At 37.4% G+C, this 19,384-nt stretch overlaps 1 protein-coding gene across 2 annotated transcripts in view; it reads left to right on the forward strand.

Moving 5' to 3' along the window:
* grm1a (glutamate receptor, metabotropic 1a) overlaps positions 1 to 19,024 on the forward strand; it is a 40,318-nt gene extending 21,294 nt beyond the window's left edge. The window contains exons 4-9 of one of the 2 annotated variants that reach the window (XM_044107197.1): positions 2,048 to 2,283; positions 4,269 to 4,515; positions 4,947 to 5,115; positions 6,634 to 6,760; positions 8,104 to 9,040; positions 14,803 to 19,024. In XM_044107197.1, coding sequence (XP_043963132.1) covers positions 2,048 to 2,283; positions 4,269 to 4,515; positions 4,947 to 5,115; positions 6,634 to 6,760; positions 8,104 to 9,040; positions 14,803 to 15,613 — 2,527 coding nt within the window. In that variant the 3' untranslated portion in view covers positions 15,614 to 19,024. The remainder of the gene's footprint in view (positions 1 to 2,047; positions 2,284 to 4,268; positions 4,516 to 4,946; positions 5,116 to 6,633; positions 6,761 to 8,103; positions 9,041 to 14,802) is intronic. The other variant, XM_044107198.1, reaches the window with a different exon arrangement.
* Positions 19,025 to 19,384: the final 360 nt, after the last annotated feature.

Consider the following 19,384-nt stretch of genomic DNA (forward strand, 5'->3'; position numbering starts at 1 on the left):
GTAGACCAGTCAGAGACCACATTTTCAAAGCCTTTGTTTTGTGACAGTCTAACTTTTTACTGAATCGTGATTTGGTCTTGTAGATGCTGAATTGAGGGTTGTTGTTTTTTTTCTCAAGACCAAAGCATTTTTTGACTGGAACATAGTTAACACACATATTTGCATCCCAAATCAGTACATACTGTATATGCTGAATTAGTCATCAGTGGAAAATTTGAAAGGTTCACTACTGTTTCATGTTTTCTCCATTTTATGGATATTTTCTCTCAGCAGGGTTTACTAAAGTTCTAAATCATTTAATATATCTGTGTTACTCTTTTTAGAATAATTTATCAATTCCTTTTTTTGTTGTTTGTTGAGGGATTCAATCATTCTACAGGTAAAGTAATCGTTAGCTCAAGGCGTGGCTTGTGAAATTCCACTGTTCCACTGAAAGTTGTGAATAAATAGGGGCATTGTATGTAAATGTTTTAAGACATCAGACTGACCAAAACCCAACTGTTTCTGTACTGGTATTCTTATGAATTCATAAATGTCATGTGATAATGAGTCTCTGATCTTGCACAGTGGGATGACTACAGAGTATATTAACAAAAGTTTGATCAACTGTGGTAGTTCAGTTTTTAACAAGATGAAAAGATCAGAGGATCAGACATCAGAGTCAACTTCTGAATAACCTGAGCTCTACCTTTAAAATAATTTCCGTATCTTTCCCTTTTCCAGCTGAACAAATATATGCATGGCTTTTGCTTTGATAAGTTCCACACTTGGCTTCATTGTGTCTCCCACACAATCTCGCCAATTAGTTTGACTGTCTCCTTTTTCCTGACTGGCAGTAATTGTAGACAAAAAGGTCAGAGACTCTGAACTGAACTCACAGAGACATGTTTGTGTCCTTATCCATCACCCGGAACAACGTGTGAGGTAATTGGTTCCATGGTGAGTTGCACTTAATTGGTTTGCAGCTGTAGACGGTACAGGTATTTCAAGGCAGGAGCCCGGAGCTAACATTAGGACGACAGAGAGACACAGAGAGTCAAGGAGCTGAAAACTCTCTGGCTCAGACTGTGAGGAAAAAGGCAGCCCTGAGCGGCATTGTTCATCTGTTAATTTGTGTCACTTTCACTGATGTTTTTCATTTCTTTTTGAGCCCACTGGCCAGATATATCCAAATGAGCTTGATAGGATAGATGTTCAGGCACACTGGATTATCCAAGCGAGCAAACCAGCAAGCTGGAGAGATTTTCTAAAGCCAACAGTAGCAGTGAGATTTCCGTCTTCTTGACTTAAAGATTGTTGCAGCAGATTGTCAAACTCACATTTCTGTGCAAGTTTCACATCATACCACCTTCATATGGAAATAATGATTTAGTAAAACAAAAAATATTACACAATTTCTATCCGAACTGACCTAAAACAGGATTTCATGTCAAACAGTATAAAAAAAAACGAGCTTAGTTATCTCTTTATACAAGACTTGTAAATATCAAGTTCCAGCTGTGGACATGCTGTACCCAAAATACAAACACATTAACAAAACTTCATTTTGACATTTAAGTGCTTTTCATGACCTTCAAATGACAAATATGGGAATAATCTTTTTTTGTAATATGGTAGTAATCTTTTTTTGTATCCTCTTTGAGAGCTGCTTCAAAGCAAAACATCATCAGTATGTTGACATATCGATTTTAAGATTACTTGGTAAAACTGAGCCATCAATCTACCAAAAGGATTGTGAATCCAACCAGGACAGAGCTGTGTAACCAAACACTGCGTTGGCAAAATGAGTGAGCGAATGAAGGAATGAATTTCTGAGCTCTTGCAAATGTTTGTTCTTGTATCAATCTGATACTAATCGCAAATTACACCCAACAAGAATCTATTTTAAAAGGAAAGCTGACAGTGACAAGCAAAGTCTGTCATTACTGTCTGCAGTGACTTCTTACTGTTCTGTTGATGCTTTATTGTCTATAATTATCATAATTGTCTTGATGACTATGATTTATATTTAAGGTTTTTTTTTACATTTATTTGCATGTCACTGCAGCGATGGATGGGCTGACCGTTATGAAGTGGTGGAGGGTTACGAGGAGGAGGCGGAGGGAGGAATCACCATGAAGCTGCAGTCGGAGGTCGTGAAGTCCTTCGACGACTACTACCTGAAGCTGCGTCTCGACAAGAACACCAGGAACCCCTGGTTCGCCGAGTTCTGGCAGTATCGATTCCAGTGTCGCCTTCCGGGGCACCCACAGGAAAACAAGAACTACAAAAAAGTCTGTTCTGGTAGGTGGTAGCAGAGAAGTTCACATTTAGTTTCTGAACTAAAACAAAAGGGTTGCTTAGAATTAGATTTGAGGTAAAGCAGGGGTCTGCAACTCCAGTTTGAGTGTCACTGTTGGATCCATACCTGCTCTGAGACACCTGACTCAAATGAATGGTTATTAACCAGGCCTCTGTAAAACTTGCTGACATGTTGATGATTAAAGTGTTTTTTGCAAAACAGTGGCAATCGAGGATTGGAGTTGGTGACCCCTGATCTAAAGTGTCACTTTTTTATGCTTTTATCTTGGAGCGGCTACATTTAAGCAGTAACTCTTAAAAGAAAAGAAAATTTTGTTCTTGACAAAATCAACCACCACTGTTGATTCAATTGCACCGCGTGCTTTTCATAATAAAAGAAATGAAATCTCATGAATTTTACTGCTTCACACATGTACAGTCATTGTAATCACGGCTGCTTTTCTGCATTGTCTGTGTCGCTGCTTAAAAACAAATCTCCCAAAGATCTTCAAGGTGGTGAGTGTTAGGTTAATATTTATTTTATGTCACTTGCACATTGTTTATGTTTGATTCCTCAAAGGCAAGATGGATTTGGCCAATTTGAAAACAAGAACAAATCTCTGAGACTGTTATGATGTATACTGAGATTTTCAATGGTCAAACTGATATGTGAAGTAGTAAGCTGCTTTTTTAGGAGTCAAATTAAAGTAAAAAAAAAAAAAGGGGTTAGAGTTAGATTCATAGACTGCACAAATGAATAGCTCACACTGGCACCTCTGTGGATCTGGAACACCTTGTGGTTTCTAGAGTGAATGCATGCATCTGACACAGAGCACAGTTCACCTTTTGGCCTTTCTGAACCACAATTTATATGTATCAAGAGGATAAAACAAGTCGTAAGAATTCTTACATTTCATTTAATTAAATTTAAATACAATTTGAATAAGGCTATTTCATTTAATTTTCCTTTAATTTAAATGCATTATAATTTGGGGTTTTAAAAAAATGTATTTTATGCAGCAATTAGCATTTTACCCCAACTCCATTAATTGTTTTTCTGTCCCTTTTCCTCAAAATATGAGAGATTATGTTCAAACTTTCTGCACACCTCTCTTGCTGAGACACACGACCACTGGAGTCCCATAACTGAATATGATTGTACGAGAATAGATTACACAAAATGACCTTAAATTATCCATTCTCAAAATGAGCATCGATCACCCCTAGTGGAAGTAGAAACTGATGTATAGTCTCTGTGGATGGCTTTATTTTATTTTGAAAAAGCTAGTTATAACTAGCTTTTTCAAAATAAAATAAAGCCATCCACAGAAACCCATCACAAAGATTTCTAGACTTTTACCTTCAGAAGCACAAGGAAACATTATTTGGATCCACCTGAGGAAATAGATGTATTTGAATTACTTTTGGCTTTAGTTTTATTTTTGTTTGTTTTGCTTTTGTTTATTGTTTTAGTTTATTATTTTTCTGGGTTTTTTGTTTGCGTTTTACAGAATTTGGTGTTCCTCTGAACAGAGGAATTGGTGTTAACCGTTAAGAAGTTGTGGCGGGTCATAAAGTTCTCATTAGTAGTGACGCTGTAAAAATTTTTGAAAATGTAAATGAAATTCAAACTTGTGCAAATGGGTTTACTTCTGAAGTCGTTTCTTGTACACTTATTACATCCTGCAAAAAAAAAAACATAAAACAAAAAAAACTCTATTTGATTTTAGATTGATTTGTGTGTATGTAATTTACACACAAATTACACACAAATTACATACACACAATATTTTCCCGAATTTATCATTCGGGAAAATATTCTCCCGAATGTTTCCCCAATCTGTTTCCTGTGGAAATTTGGATGGATATGTTGATGTTTACGATAAAGAAAAAACAATGGCTTCCATTCCTGTTTACTTCATTTGAATCAGATTTCACCACAGTTCTAAGGCTTCCACTTCATGACTTTTTTTCTTTTCTTTCAACAGGAAATGAGGGCCTGCACGAAAACTATGTTCAAGACAGTAAGATGGGCTTTGTCATCAATGCCATCTACGCTATGGCTCATGGCCTTCATGATATGCATAAGGAGCTGTGCCCGGGCCAGACGGGACTCTGTGAGGCAATGGATCCAATTGATGGCAGCAAGCTGCTGGACTACCTGCTCAAGACATCCTTCAAAGGAGTGTCAGGGGAGGATATTTACTTTGATGAAAACGGAGACACCCCAGGCAGGTGAGAAAAGAAGAAGAGAAGCGGAGCTTTTGTGCATAAGCACATACATGTGCGCTGGGCCAGAGCACACAGAGGGATGTAATTAGTTTGGACTGGAACAGATTCAGCGGACGGTCCACTGCGGCAGTCCATTTTCATCTTTTTTTCTTTCCAGCACCATAGACACTGTTTGACAGTCGGAAAACAGAGCAGGGCCATTCCAACAATAGTGCGAGGTTAGGTGAAGCACATCCTGGCTCATTTTAAAAATGAGAACGCCGTGTCCTCCTGAACACACACTAACAAGGTCTCGCACTGCAAAACCAAATTTTAACAGACAAAATGGTTGCAAGGCTGTTTAATCTCTCTAAATTACCTCCCACTCTTCAACCTCATCCTGTTCATACCAATGCTTATCTGCCATTTCTCTCTTTTTCTCTCCATATTTCCAGGTATGACATCATGAATCTCCAGAATGTTGGTGACGATCGCTTCGACTACATAAACGTAGGATCCTGGCATGAAGGCATCCTTAGCATCGACGACTACAAGCTGTGGATGAACAACAGCGAGATGGTTCGTTCAGTCTGCAGCGACCCCTGCTCCAAGGGACAGATAAAGGTAGGGATTCAAATCCTGCTTAAAGGGGATTCTGCAACCGTAAATAAACACTGTCAGCGATTTGTCAAAATAGTCTGAAAGAAATCCATAGTCATTTAACAGCTGCAAATAGCTATTGTAGCAAAAGAGGATGAGCTTGGAAGTCAGTTGCATTCTAATGATTTTATAAATGGTTCTTGCTTTCTCAGTCAAAGGCAGCCTACATCACATATCAAAAGTGATGCCAGACATTTTCTAGAAAGTCGTGTATGAGGCTGCTGCTGCTGCTGCTGCAGATGATATCTGATTTTTGTCAGATATCTCTCACAGTCCTGTTTTTCATTCAGTGTTTGACTTTAACAGTAAGCACAATCATTTTCTGTTTATTAATTTATGAACAGACATATCTGTCAAATTACACTCGAACACAAGGATATGTCCAAAATCACTCAATATCTGCTTTACATAACAGGGCTTTTTTGAACATCCATACTTAGGCTAAGTCTGTATGTTGTGCAAGAGTTTATCTGTGGGAAACAATATAAACAGAGCTAAATACATATAGATCAAATTCCTTTTGATAAAATGTATAAACGCTATAAATCAAGTCAATCAATCAAGTTTGTTTGTATGTCACATTTCAGCAGTAAAGCAGTTCAAAGTGCTTTACATCATAAAAACACAAAAAATAAAGTCATAAAAACATCATTCATCAATTGAGAAACCAGTAGCAAAAATTACATTTTGTCAAGTGCCATCATCAAAATCATTAAAACACATAAAATATAAAATAAAATGTTGTTTTGCTGAAAATTAGGTATTAGTTTAATAAAATATATTCTATTTACTCTTCCAGCGTTCTATACAGGAATATGTCATCAATATTTAGTAAATATCGATGATATAAATATTTATATTATATTTATTAAATGAATACATTTTGACTTATTACAACCTTACCTGGTTGGAATAAGTAGTCAGTGATGGAACCTTAAAAAGGTTATTCTGGAATTATTTAACTTTAGATTATGCCACATATCGCGCACATATTCTAATAATACTGGGACATTTACCCTAACTGGATGAAGAGAAGCCCAGTTTGCCTCACTGAGTAATCAAACTGGTTCTGTGCCCAATTTCATGAAATGCCCCGACTGGCCTCTGCTAGGGATGAATAGTTTCTGTTGTTGTACACTGAGCTGTCCTGAAGGGAGGGTTCAGCCTCTCTCTGTTGGCTGCCCCTTACTTCTTCCTCTATCTGCTTTGTTTCTTGTCCCACTTATCACCCTGCTTTGCATATCAGTGCTGGTAACAACCTCCCTGGGAGCCGGATGTAAGAGAGCAGTTGGCCTTGTTTTCCAAACACTGTTTTTGACTCCAAAAAAAAAAAAAAAAAAGCACTAAAAAGATGCCTGACTTTGAAATTTTCCTTGATGTAAATTACGATTTTGTGCTTCTTAGAGTGTACTATGCTTTATGTGGTGGTTGGATTAGCATTGCGATTGGTTGAAACAATGCCTATTTCCTATCTGTATCCAGGTGATAAGGAAAGGTGAAGTGAGCTGCTGTTGGATTTGCACGACCTGCAAAGACAATGAGTATGTTCAAGATGAGTTTACCTGCAAGGCCTGTGAGCTGGGATGGTGGCCCGACGAAGATCTTGCAGGTAGGAAAATCTTGCTATGAACAATTTTAAAGCCTGATATACACATACACTGTATAAAAAGATGAAAAAAGCTTTTCTTTTCTAATTGTCTGGCATAAGATCAAATTAAATGTTTCCTGTTTTGATCAGTCAGAATTACTAGTACAAGATGTATGTGTCTACTGCAAAATCTCACATTTTTTGTAAATTCTCTTTTTAAATATTTGCATTTGATTAAATTTCCTTTTAAACTGTAAAGCATATTGTCAAATGCACTGGATATCTAGACACACAGATATCTGCCTATCGGATTTCTTCTGATGTCGCCTTGATGTCAAACAAGGAAACTGTGTTTGAGGTGGTCCTTGAAATACACCCACAGGTCAAAAAAATAATGTTGTTTTTGTTTCTATTTTTTCCTGTTATAAAAATCATTTTGGCAATAGTGTTTGATCTAAAACAGGAAATATTTAGTTTAATTTGAAGATAAGTGAGGAAAGGTATTAAACAAATCTATAATAGTTCACCTGTTTCAGCTCCTGTCAGGCTAATCCTTTACCTAATGTGAATAATTAGGTAGATGGAATAAAATACAAACTATTTTATACTTTTACAGACACTCTTCTTGCTGAAGGGTGATCCTCTCATTGCTTCCTCAGGCTCCTTGTTACTTAAAAAAGGTGATATTGCTCGCTTCCTTGCTCCCTGCTCCCTGCTCTTCACCTTGTATCTTGGTGGTTGTTTTGACAGCAATTTATGAAGTTGAGAGGAGCTCTTCATTCCCAGGTGTAAAATCCTATTACTGCCATGAGAAGCCTGGGAACACACTTCAGCAGTGTGTTGAGGAAGAAATTTCCCTTTCACTCTCATTACTTTGAGAGAAAAGAAAGGAAGGGGGGGCACTCGGTTTACTTAGAAGGGTTTCTTTATTTTAGAATTGTAACTGAAAGGTTCTAGAATGGCAAATTTAACTTTTTACCTAAAAAAAAGAAGCATGTTCTCTCACTGTTAACCAACATGGACTACTTTTAAATGTCAGATTTCTAATGATTTGACATGTTAGGCGTCAGATCAAAAGTGGGCTTCTAAGTGAAGTCATTTTAATGCTATTAGCAGAAGCACATCATTTATGGTGTGTTAAGCTGGGGAAGTCGAGGGATGTCAGTTTTTTTTTTCTCCAAATTAAGCTCTTCAGTATTCCTCCGCAGGCTAGATGACAAGCATGCAACTAGTGTAGTTAAAACACACATATTCATGTCTTGCAAAGCCAAATCGATGCCAGAAGACTATACCACTGCTGATAAAGAAATTTGTCCAGGAACACGAGCATGCTAATAAGTATTTGTACTGTAAATGTCTTTCAGGCTGCCAGCCCCTGCCTCTGAAGTATCTTGACTGGGCCGATGTGGAATCCATTGTCGCGGTTGCTTTCTCCTGCGTTGGCATCCTGATCACCTCCTTTGTCACCTTCATATTCATCCAGTACCGTGACACGCCTGTGGTTAAATCCTCCAGCAAGGAACTCTGTTATATCATCTTGGCAGGCATATTCTTGGGTTACATCTGTCCGTTCACATTAATCGCTCGTCCCACTGTCGCTTCCTGCTACCTGCAGAGACTCTTGGTAGGCCTCTCTTCTGCCATGTGCTACTCTGCTCTGGTGACTAAAACAAACCGAATTGCCCGTATTCTAGCTGGCAGCAAGAAAAAGATCTGCACCAGGAAACCACGCTTCATGAGTGCCTGGGCCCAAGTCATCATTGCCTTTATGCTTATCAGCGTGCAACTGACTCTTGAGATAACGCTCATTATTCTGGAGCCTCCCGAGCCCATCAAATCATACCCAAGCATACGTGAGGTCTACCTCATCTGCAACACCAGCAATGTAGGCATGGTGGCACCGCTGGGCTACAACGGCCTACTTATCATGAGCTGCACCTACTATGCCTTTAAGACGAGAAACGTCCCTGCCAATTTCAATGAGGCCAAATATATTGCCTTTACAATGTATACTACCTGCATCATCTGGCTTGCCTTTGTGCCAATCTATTTCGGCTCAAACTACAAGATCATAACCACGTCTTTCTCTGTCAGCCTGAGTGTAACGGTAGCCCTGGGGTGCATGTTCACACCCAAGATGTACATTATCATTTCCAAACCAGAGAGAAACGTCCGAAGCGCCTTCACCACATCCGACGTGGTGCGAATGCATGTCGGCGATGGAAAATCTGCAGCTCATTGTGGGAGCACCAACTTCTTTAACATGTTCCGTCGGAAGAAGGCGATTTCTGGAAATGCCAAGTGAGTATCTAATCTTTTTGATATTTGGGAAAATTATATCATCTTTGGTAACATATATTCAAATTAGAAGATACTGGTGCCTTCCCTTTGAGCTTGTAAGTCGGAATTTGCTTTCATTAGTCTGAAAGACATTTTCAAATCCCAGTTTTGACTTTAGAGGCAGAGAGATTGCAGCACCAAAATGAAATAAGAAAAAGAGAAGCCAACCACTTATATTTCCAAAGGCCATGGATTTGTATAGTTCTTATAAAGTGCAGTCAAAGGGAAAAGTTTGCATGAAATCATCATAGACATAAATGTTATGAAACTACAAAACAGAAATACATGCAGAGCAAGAAAACCTATTCTTTGGGCCCATCTGTATCAGAACTGCTCAGCTGTAGTGGCTGCAGTTTTATCAAGAACTGGATGACTTCTTATAAAATCTGGCTTAGCATATTTTACATAAGCTATTTCAAGTAATAGCTTTGAGTTGAGTAGTCTTTTAGAAATTTCTTAAAGATAAATCTCTTAAAAGTAATAATCCTCTTTCTCAGATCTGGATTGAGCTCCATTTACTTAACCTTTGCAGTGTTCATCATTGGTTAATAACTTCTGTGAAACAAACTCTTACCTAATGGGTTGACTTATGGCCATTCAGTGGAAGTCAAAGACACTTGGGAAGCTGACACCTATGTTCAGAGAGGACAAATACATATCTAAAAACCCACTTTTTTAATTCATAAGATTAATCCTACTTTATATTTCCCAATGAATTATAAACAAATCAAGCCATGACATCCATGTTCATGATGTATATAAGTTTGTATGTGGAATAGTTTGAGTTCTTTTTGTAAAACCTGTTATTGTTTATACTCCATGAACTTGTTCATATTTTTTTACATTAGCACCACAAACTTCTATGTATTTTGGGAGAGACTTTATGTCACAGACCAACCAACATGTAGTTATGTGAAACAGTGAAGTAGAAAGAAAAGGAAACATGGTTTTCTTTTTCATTTTTTTGCAATTGAGAATCATAAGAGTTTGGGTACAATTTGGATTCAACCTAATTTACTCTGATATCCATAAAAAAAATCCAGGATGACCATTTAGAAGTAGCCTAATTAGCAAATAAAGCCACAGACTAAGGCACTCTGTGAAAACAACTAATTTGTGAAGGCCTCCAAGGATTTTTGAAACCAATATGAATACCACGGACCTCACCAGAGACGTCAGGAATAAAACTGTGAGGAAAGTGTATAGCAGAGTTGGATCCCAAGCTCAACCCATCATCTACTGCAAAGAGGAAACTCCAAACATATCAAGACAAAGCTGTCCATAAAAACTGAAAGTCTGGCCAAGGGGACCATCAAAAAGAGAAGCCATCAAACGGCCCGTTCCAACCATGGAGGAGAATCTGTTGATGGGGAAACTGTTAGTGGTGCTCTCCACAATTCTTGCGGGGTTTGAAAGGATATGCTGTTTGTGATTTGCCCACCTGAACTAGTGATGGTGACAGCATCATGCTATGGTGATGCTTTTATTCAGAAGAGGCAGCAAAGTTGGTCAGATTTAATGTGAAGAGCTGCTGAACACAAAGCATTAATGGTCAAATTTATGTATTTGACACCTTTCACAGATTAAAATGTCAAAGTTCGCAAAGATTAAAATAAAAATATAGATTTAAACATCAAATTAAAACCTGATTGAAGAAAAAAAACGAATGAAATGATGAAGACAAAAATGCAATGCTATGTTTAAAGATCCTAAGGAAAAGCATGTTTGAATAAATGTACTTTAAATAAATGTCAGAGCCAATAAAAGTCTTGAGAAAGATTTACCCCATTCACACGTAAGCATGACCGAATCAAACATCAGACTTAAATTCAGCTAAAAATCTGCATGAAGGATTGAGAGTGACTTGAACAACAATTTTTAAAGCCCTAACATAAATTTTCAATTGGAACTTTTTTCTTTTTCCAAGGATGAATGAAAACAATCTTTCCTGGATAGGTGTGGGCTATAGTAAAATGTATCTCTACAAACTATTGTCACAAGAGGTTGGTGTGGGGATGAATGCCACAACTGTTAGATCCTTTCATTTTCAAGAATTATGAAAATCATGAATCCTTTTCCTTAAACTTCAGAATTAGGCAGTGCTTTCTATTGGTCTGTCCTATAAAAATCCTATAAAATCCATTTAGGGTGCAACAAATTGTGAAAAAGTTTGGGGTGTGTGAAATCATATCAATTTGACTTTTGGCACTCTAGTCTTAGTAATGTGGAACTGATATATATATATATATATATTGATAAATGATTTCACAAGACACATCCCCCTCCCCCTGAGTTCTAGAATATTAATGATGAAATTAACTTCAATTTATTATATTACTCACACACACACACACACGCACACACAAATGAGACTGGTTTTACAGATTTGAAGAGAACTGACCTTTCTTCATGTAAGTGATTATTTGAGAACAGATGTTACACAGTCAGTCAAAATTGTATGTAACATTTTTGAGCTCCACAGCAGTGACACGTGGACAGGTGACTGAAGTAAGGAGTGGGGCAGAGAATGAGACTGATCCTAAAATGTTTAGGTGTTGTCTCTAAATCCTTGCTATGCATCCTACCTAACATTAACCTTTACTCATCTACACAAGCACTGTAGATTCAAGGCTGGCAACTGCTGTGGCAAGGGGGTTTGTTTGTCTTCTTTATTGGAGGGCTGCACTGTCAATGGAGCTGTTTTTATTTTTGACATTCAACGAAGTGGCTGTTCAGTAACTGCAGTATAAAAATACAAAGGAATGTGTGCTATTCAAATTCTTAAATCCTTAAACCATTACCAGTTTGCTTCTAAAGCACGAGGGTTTCGATTAACCTTTTTAAAGTCTTTCTTTGTGCTTAAAAAAGGATGGGGAACAAGACGATGGCATGTCCAACCTAACAGCTCTGACACCAATATCAAGGTGTGTTTTAGTTGTCCTGTTGATGCAGGGAGAAAGGAAAACTGTACAGTCGTCTTATCTCTTCAATGGGGATTTTTTTTAGTTAACTTGCATTTCAGAGGTTACTGCTTACCTTAGAGTCTGAGCAACCCCATCACTCTTCAATGAAGATATTTGGTAAAATATTCCACTGCAAAATCTGACAGTAAACAAACCTGTCAATTAATATAATTTATTTTTATGTAAACAGACTTGAACTGTTTGAAGACTTCTTGCAAAGAATTGGGTGGTGATGTACTCAACATAGCACATTAGAAATTGCAATGTTTTAACATTTGTGACTTTTTCATTGGCACATCTTGTAGCTCTTCAAGAATCGCCCCTAACATTTTCTGTTTGTAGGTAGAAGCGGTACTTTCCTCTCTCCTTACATCACAAAAACTGAGTGGAATCTAAGTAACCCTTGGCATGATTGTCCAAAACATTTTAGATGGTGGTGTCAGAGGATGCACAGTTCTAGCTGGCAGGCACAATCTTGAATTTAATCTTAGCTCACTGTTTCCTATCTGGTCATGCATCCAAAGATGAAATGAAAAACAAACATGAGGTCTAAATGTGAAGAAAGGAAATCCTGTCTCTAAAATACATTTCGTGATTCTGATTAGTTTCTTTTTTGAATAGTGCATACATAGTGGCGTCAAGCGTTAGAATCCATGGTGTGCAGCTGCATTTGACAAATCCACAGATGTTCTTGGAATGAAATATTCATCATCTCAGTGAACTCAGTGGTCTGATAATTATGAGCCACATTACTAAGAAAGTAGGGTAAATCAATTTCAATTTTAGCTTAGAGCATCCGTCATGTCGAAGTAAGAGAATCTTCATCAGTGCAAACTCAGCAGAGGATTGTGTGAGATTGTTTTTATTCGGTCACTGCTGTAATATCTGAGTCACGGTTCCTTCAGTTCTGTGGCAGTGGAGTGTGAAAGCTGTAGTTTTCATGCTTCTTTTTATTTGCACATTGGTAGTAACCTAACTTAGATGGTGTTCAATTGATGCCCTTGTCGTCCCTGAGATTTAAATCATCCAAATGGTTACAGAACGTCTTCTTGTCTTTCTTATAAGGGTCACTGTTATATGAAGATATTAAAGCTTAAAGTGAAACAAATCCAGAGGAAGACCCTAGTGGGACCCTACAGATGAAAAAATATGCATTGGCTTTGTGGTAGTGCAGGGTGGACCTGTAGATTTAAATTAATTCTTACAATGTCTCATAAAGTATCATCTGTTAATTTTCTTATTACTTTAGGTACGTTATTGAGTTCATCTTTCCCTCTCTGTGCTGCAGGCTTCCAGTGTTAGAGGAAGCAGCTGCGCCAGTTAGCCATCACCATGCTTCATGGTGTCCTTTTCAGCCTGTGCTTCTTCATTCTTACTTCTTGAGAGACACCAGCCCTAGTTCCACTTTTGGTTCATCTCTAATTCAGACAGAATATTTGTGTTGTTGTGAGCACAGACTTTTCTCCTATTTTTTGTATAGTAATTGTGTCCATCTTGTAGTTTGGAGTCTCTCGGTGTTTAGTGAAAACTGAAACCTCAATTACTGTCTTGCTGTCGGTCTTTTGCAGTCAGTTGAGGGTTTCTCACCAGCTGCCTGCTTATAGGTCTGGTAGATAGTCATTATTGGCTTCATCTTTCTGCCAGATTCAGGTGGTATAACCACCATTACTTTAATTTTAAACTTGTGAAACATGACTCCCTTGGAAGGTTTAGGAGTTTTACTTTTTTATTGTACCTCTTTCCTTTGTTTGTGCAAGCTATAATCTCTTCTCAGACTTTTTTTTTCTTTCTGAAGATTCTCCAGATCTCTGACATGTCATAAAACATTACTGAATATAAGAGACTAAGACCTTGATTGGTTGCATCGGATTTGCTAAAGTTTGGTCTGATGAAGAAGTGCATTCAGGCGGTTGAATGATTTCATCCAAAAAATTGCCTTTTATGTTGAAAATAGTTTTCCTAAACATGGTATTCCAAAGTTTAAAGAAAAACTTTTGCAAATGTTTAGAAATTTAGAGAAATTCTTGTTTAAGACCCCTTTGGCTATTAGGAAGCATGATAGAGATTTGAAGACTTAAGATTCTTGAACAGCACATTTTTAGGTAATTAGGATATTCCACTTTTTTTTATTTTGCATTCAGCTACAAAGCAGTTTGCTAGCCACTGACGTATCACTCCCTAAATTATCTGGTCACTTCTGTGTTTTTGACACTGCAGCCTTCCAACGAGAAGACCTGCCACCCTGCTGCTTTTGGTTTATCCTGAATTAACCTCACATTTAACTTTTCTCAGCATGTACACCCTCCCTGACCACCCCTCAAACTAATCACATTAGAGCCAGTCCAAGCTCATTTTGAGCTAAACTGTATGTCTTTGTCAGGCCAGATCAGGGACAAAAAAAAAATCTGTGCAAATGCATGCATACTATTTTATTAAAAGCCAAAACAAAAAAAGGAATTAATAAATGAGTTGGATGGCTCTTAATTCTTTAAATGAGGATCATAATGCTGTCTGCAGCGCATTATGAATCACTGTTTGTTGAGCCACTGCGTGTAATGCTCCTAGCGGCTCACCAGTTAGCTCTCACAGCAAAGCTGTTAATGTCTAGTTATGTGATTAAAAGTATTTTGACATGCACCAGAAATGTTAAAATGCTATCACCCTGCTGTGGTACGTTGCTGCTGTTGTGTTCTGCTGTTTTTTCTGCCTCCACCTCCTGGTTTCCTTTGATAGTAACTTGGGTCTTTATCTCATTCATAGTTCTAATGGCAAGTCTGTGTCATGGTCTGAATCAGGTCCCAGACACCCTCCGAGGGGGGGGAATGTGTGGCACAGACTGTCTGTGCATGTGAGGAAACAGGAAGCCGGCTCGAATCAGACAGCGGTCATCAGGCCCCTAACTAACACCCCCGACCCCCACAGTTGTGAGCCCTCCAACGGCAACCATGGCACAGACCCCCAACCTCCACAGGACACGCCTGGCACCAAGCCTCCATGCAATAAGGCAGAGGAAGACGACCAGGGGGATGCACAGCGCCCCCTCTGGACCCCGACTTGCTCAGAACAGAAGCAGCAAGGACTGGAATTTGATTTAGATGAGCCGGCTTCTAATTTGCCCTCCGACTTCATACACCCAACCCATGAGTGCTTGCAGGGGGCGTTGTTGAACACGCACAGCTCTCATGTCCCTGCACTAAAAAGCTGCACTTCCTTTGAGCAAATTCCTGCCAATGAGCCTTTGAGCCTGATACCCTCTCAGTTTCCTTCAGACCCAAGACTGGGGGAATTTGAGGACGAAGGGTCTGAGGATGAGGAGCTGGACCTCTTGCACAGCTACATTTATGACGCCAAGGAGGAGGGGGAGGGGGATGAAGGAGAAGGTGAGGATTTAACTCCAAATAAGACCATCCTGGAAGATTCTCTGGCTCTGTCTCCCCCCTCCCCCTTCAGAGACTCGCTGTGTTCAGGGGATTCGGCAAACGGCTCCCCCATCATCGATTCCATGCTTGGTAGCTCGGTCTACACCTCAAATATCCTCCAAAACTTTGCACACAGCTCCTCAACACTGTGAGAGCAGAACCGGCGAAGTCAATGGACATTTGTTTAGAAACATCCAGATACACACAAACAACTTTTCAAATTTTTCATTAAGTGATTTGCTCGCTTGAATTTATTTCTTTTATTCATAGGTGAGTTAAAAAAAAGAAGAAAAAAACAGTTTAAGGATAAATATATGAGGAATTATTTACTGTAAAAGCGCTTTTGGGAAAGGCTGCTATTGCATGTTTTTTCAAAAAACATTTACATGGAAGAGTGCCAAAACCAATCGGAGGCTTGTGCTATGAAGCAGGTTTACTGGCTTATTGAAGTAGCTTAGGCTTCCAGATAAGATTTTAACAGACGTGTGAATCAATTAAAAGGACAGAGATGACTGAAGAGTGAAGCAGTGTCTTCTGTCTCTCTCTAAATTAGTTTCACTGAGATGCTGTTCATAAAGTACATCCCACCAGAATTGATATTTATCTATATGTATAACAAAGACTGAATCATCCAAGGTTTTTGCTTAAATATTAAAGAATCTTTAATTACATAATGTGACGTTGTAGATCCTAAGTGACTGAAAATGAACTTGGATATTTACAATACCTCATTACCTGGAATGTATCATTTTTAACTTGAATAGTCTTTAGGGTAAAGTGTGCGGAACAATCATTTTCTTAATATTTTAACTTTGTCTCAGGTCTCAATAACAGGAAACACCTGCCCTGCAAACACTGGACATCCAACTTTTCAATATATTAACCTCTTACACCCTAAGTGAGCCGAGGTCACATGGCAGCTGGACCCACCGGTGGGTCCGTCTGGTTCTAGAGGTTAAGAGAGTATTAAACATTCTTTTATACACGTATTTAATTTTCCACTTTTCATTTTGCTGTTTAGATTAGTGGATCTCATTTGGTCTGGCTTCAGGTATCACCAACAAACCTTAATGACAACACATAACCCAAATGAAGTCAACTCTACAACAATTTGGAATAAAAGTATGCAATTTGGACCTTATATGGTAGAATGGGCTGATACAGTATGCCATAGTATAAACACACACACACACACACACGCACACACATTTTCCCTTTCACACTAAATTACTAGCATTTTATTGAAAACCAACTTACTTTAGACTTGTTTGCCTTTCTGTAGCAAATTCAGAAGTGCTTTCATGCTCAAACATGAATGGAAATTTCAACTATTTCAACTTCTGAGAATGAATTTCTCTGTAGTTGAACTAAATGTTCAGTCCTCATCCACCATGCTAAAAATAACTGGTTTAGACAGAGGACAAGACAGGTTTATTATACTGTAAATATACTTCTCCAAAGTATATTTTTCTGCTTCTTCATTGTCGTTGAGTCTCTGACATCAAATCTGTCAATCTTATAGACTGACCAAGGGTTAGTTAAGATAGTTGAGCTAAAACAAAAAACCTGCTTTGTAGCACCGGCCTCTTGTTTCAAGCCAAACGAACCCTGGAAATCACGAGAGAAGATATAGCTTTGGTTTTGATGGTGCAAACAAAAGGTCTGTAAGAAAAACAGTTTTACTGAGAACATAGAGATGTAAGGATACATAAAAATCACAGTTTGGTATGTACCTCGTCTTTAACACCAGATGGGAAAACATCTTCAGTATGGTGACATTGAGGACAACAAAAGTTAAGTTTTCTTGGGGTTTTTTTTTATATAAAGTGTACCTGACTACAAGCTTCTTGCAGATTTTCCATTTCCTATTTTTCAGTTTAGTTTTCTATGTTTTACTTTTCAGAGTTTGACTTGATTAGCATATGTGCTCAAAACTTGTTTTTTATTTTATTTTATTTATTTATTTATTTATCAGAAAATCTTAAAATAATGCTGAAACTGCCTTTCCATTTGGTAGCTTGATAATGCATATTTAACAGTTCTTTGGAGAGTTTAACAAATTTAAATCAGTTGAAACTTATTTATTTAAAAAATGTACTGGGCTATTCACGGTTTTTTAAAAAATATATTTTTCATCCATTTGAATAAAATAAACAAACTAGAGACATTGGAGTTTTAACTTCTCCATGTTTCTCCAAAGTTGGAAAAAAATGCAATTTAAAAACTTATGAACTTTAAGTCTACTTGGGAACCATGAACCTAATATTGTTCTTGTATTAAAATTAGTGGGGGGATCAGCACAACCTTTGGATAACCTTAGTTTCTACTATCTTATATGAAGCTGATAGTCTGCTCGATGAAATGCTGGTGAGGGAAACTATAATGTGGCTTTACTATCTTACAAATCTGTTTAAAAAGGAATATAGTTGCAGACACATACCAAAAATGATAAATATGAATTAATCTGTCGCTATTCTAACAAAAAGACAAGTTTCATGTCTTTGTTAGAATAAATGCATCTCATTCTTGTCTGGATCAGAAGAGTAAAGAAATCTCAGCTATGTTAAAGATATTCTGTTTTAGTTCATATAACCTCCAATAGTTTTGTCTTGAGACCTAAGTGAGACTTTAATACAACAAAATATTAAGAAATGTGCCAAACATTGGTTACATGCTAATTATTAAAAGGTCTCAAACACCAAATAACGATACAAACTGCCATTCAGTTGAAGCCTTGAGCTGTATGATATGCATATCATGTGTCAATCCCTGGTTTTAACTCTTTTATATAAATTATCCAATGAAGGTGTTCGTGTGATTGTAGATCATGGCATTGCTATTAACACAGTTTATACTAAATTATAGCCCTAGGAATGAGTTTTAATGGTAAGAAAGGTGATTTAATGAAAATAAAAAAAGAAATGTTTTTTCTTCCTTTTCATGCTGCGCTGGTATTTTTCCACATTTTTCAAAGTTTTACTGTGTCATTGTATTTGAAACACAGTACAAGTTGTACAAGCTCTCAAAGTTTTTAATACTGTTTAAGCCATCAATTGCTTTTTTTCACAGGTGGTATGTTTGTAAAATGGATAAATGTTTATATATTTAGAATGTGAACAGAAAAAAAGTTTATACATTTTGAAACTGTCCGCAAAAGCTGTGCGTTTGAATTTTTGGTAACTTTTAAGCTAACTTGAGTTAACTGTATCCTCTTGCTTTCTGTAATGGGATCATACATGTTTCAGTTTCGCTTAAATCTTGCTATAAACTTAAGTAGTTGAATTAAGACTAGATTTCTTACCCTTACTTTTTTAAATCTTTAAGATGGAAAATAATTTTAAAGTTAAAGGACTACATGGTACATACTATAGTGCAACTGTATTGTATTTCCAAATGTTTTTAGTCGAAAATAGTGTAAGTTGTTTAACGATTTAAGCTGATGTAAAATATACAAGGTGCCACCTGTTTTAACACTGTTGAATCTAGAGTGAAATAGGCCTTCATGTTTTGAGTAAACTGGACATGAACAATGCTGTAAAAATAAAAGTTATTTATATCTAGAAGTCTGGTCACTGCCCACAATTGCTTTCCAAATTGCTACAATTTACACATTTTCAACTGTTTATGTATATTCTATCTGAGCCATGTTCCCAACATTAAAAAAGAGATGTTAAATGTAACTTGCAAGGTTAGTACAGCAGTCTATTATTCTTAATTATGACAGGATTTGTCCTCAATAAAAAGTCAACATAAGCATAGAACTGAGAAAACAAAAGCTTTGATTTTATACCCTCATGACTTGGGAAGTAGTTATCATATCCAAAAGCCATGAACTGATAAACTCACACTTACATTTTTACACATGGCTCATAATGAATTTCCCAAAACGAATAACTGCTGTATCAAATCACACAGCCCTCATG

The sequence above is a fragment of the Gambusia affinis genome, linkage group LG22 (genome assembly GCF_019740435.1).
Source record: "Gambusia affinis linkage group LG22, SWU_Gaff_1.0, whole genome shotgun sequence".
Lineage (NCBI taxonomy): Eukaryota > Metazoa > Chordata > Actinopteri > Cyprinodontiformes > Poeciliidae > Gambusia > Gambusia affinis.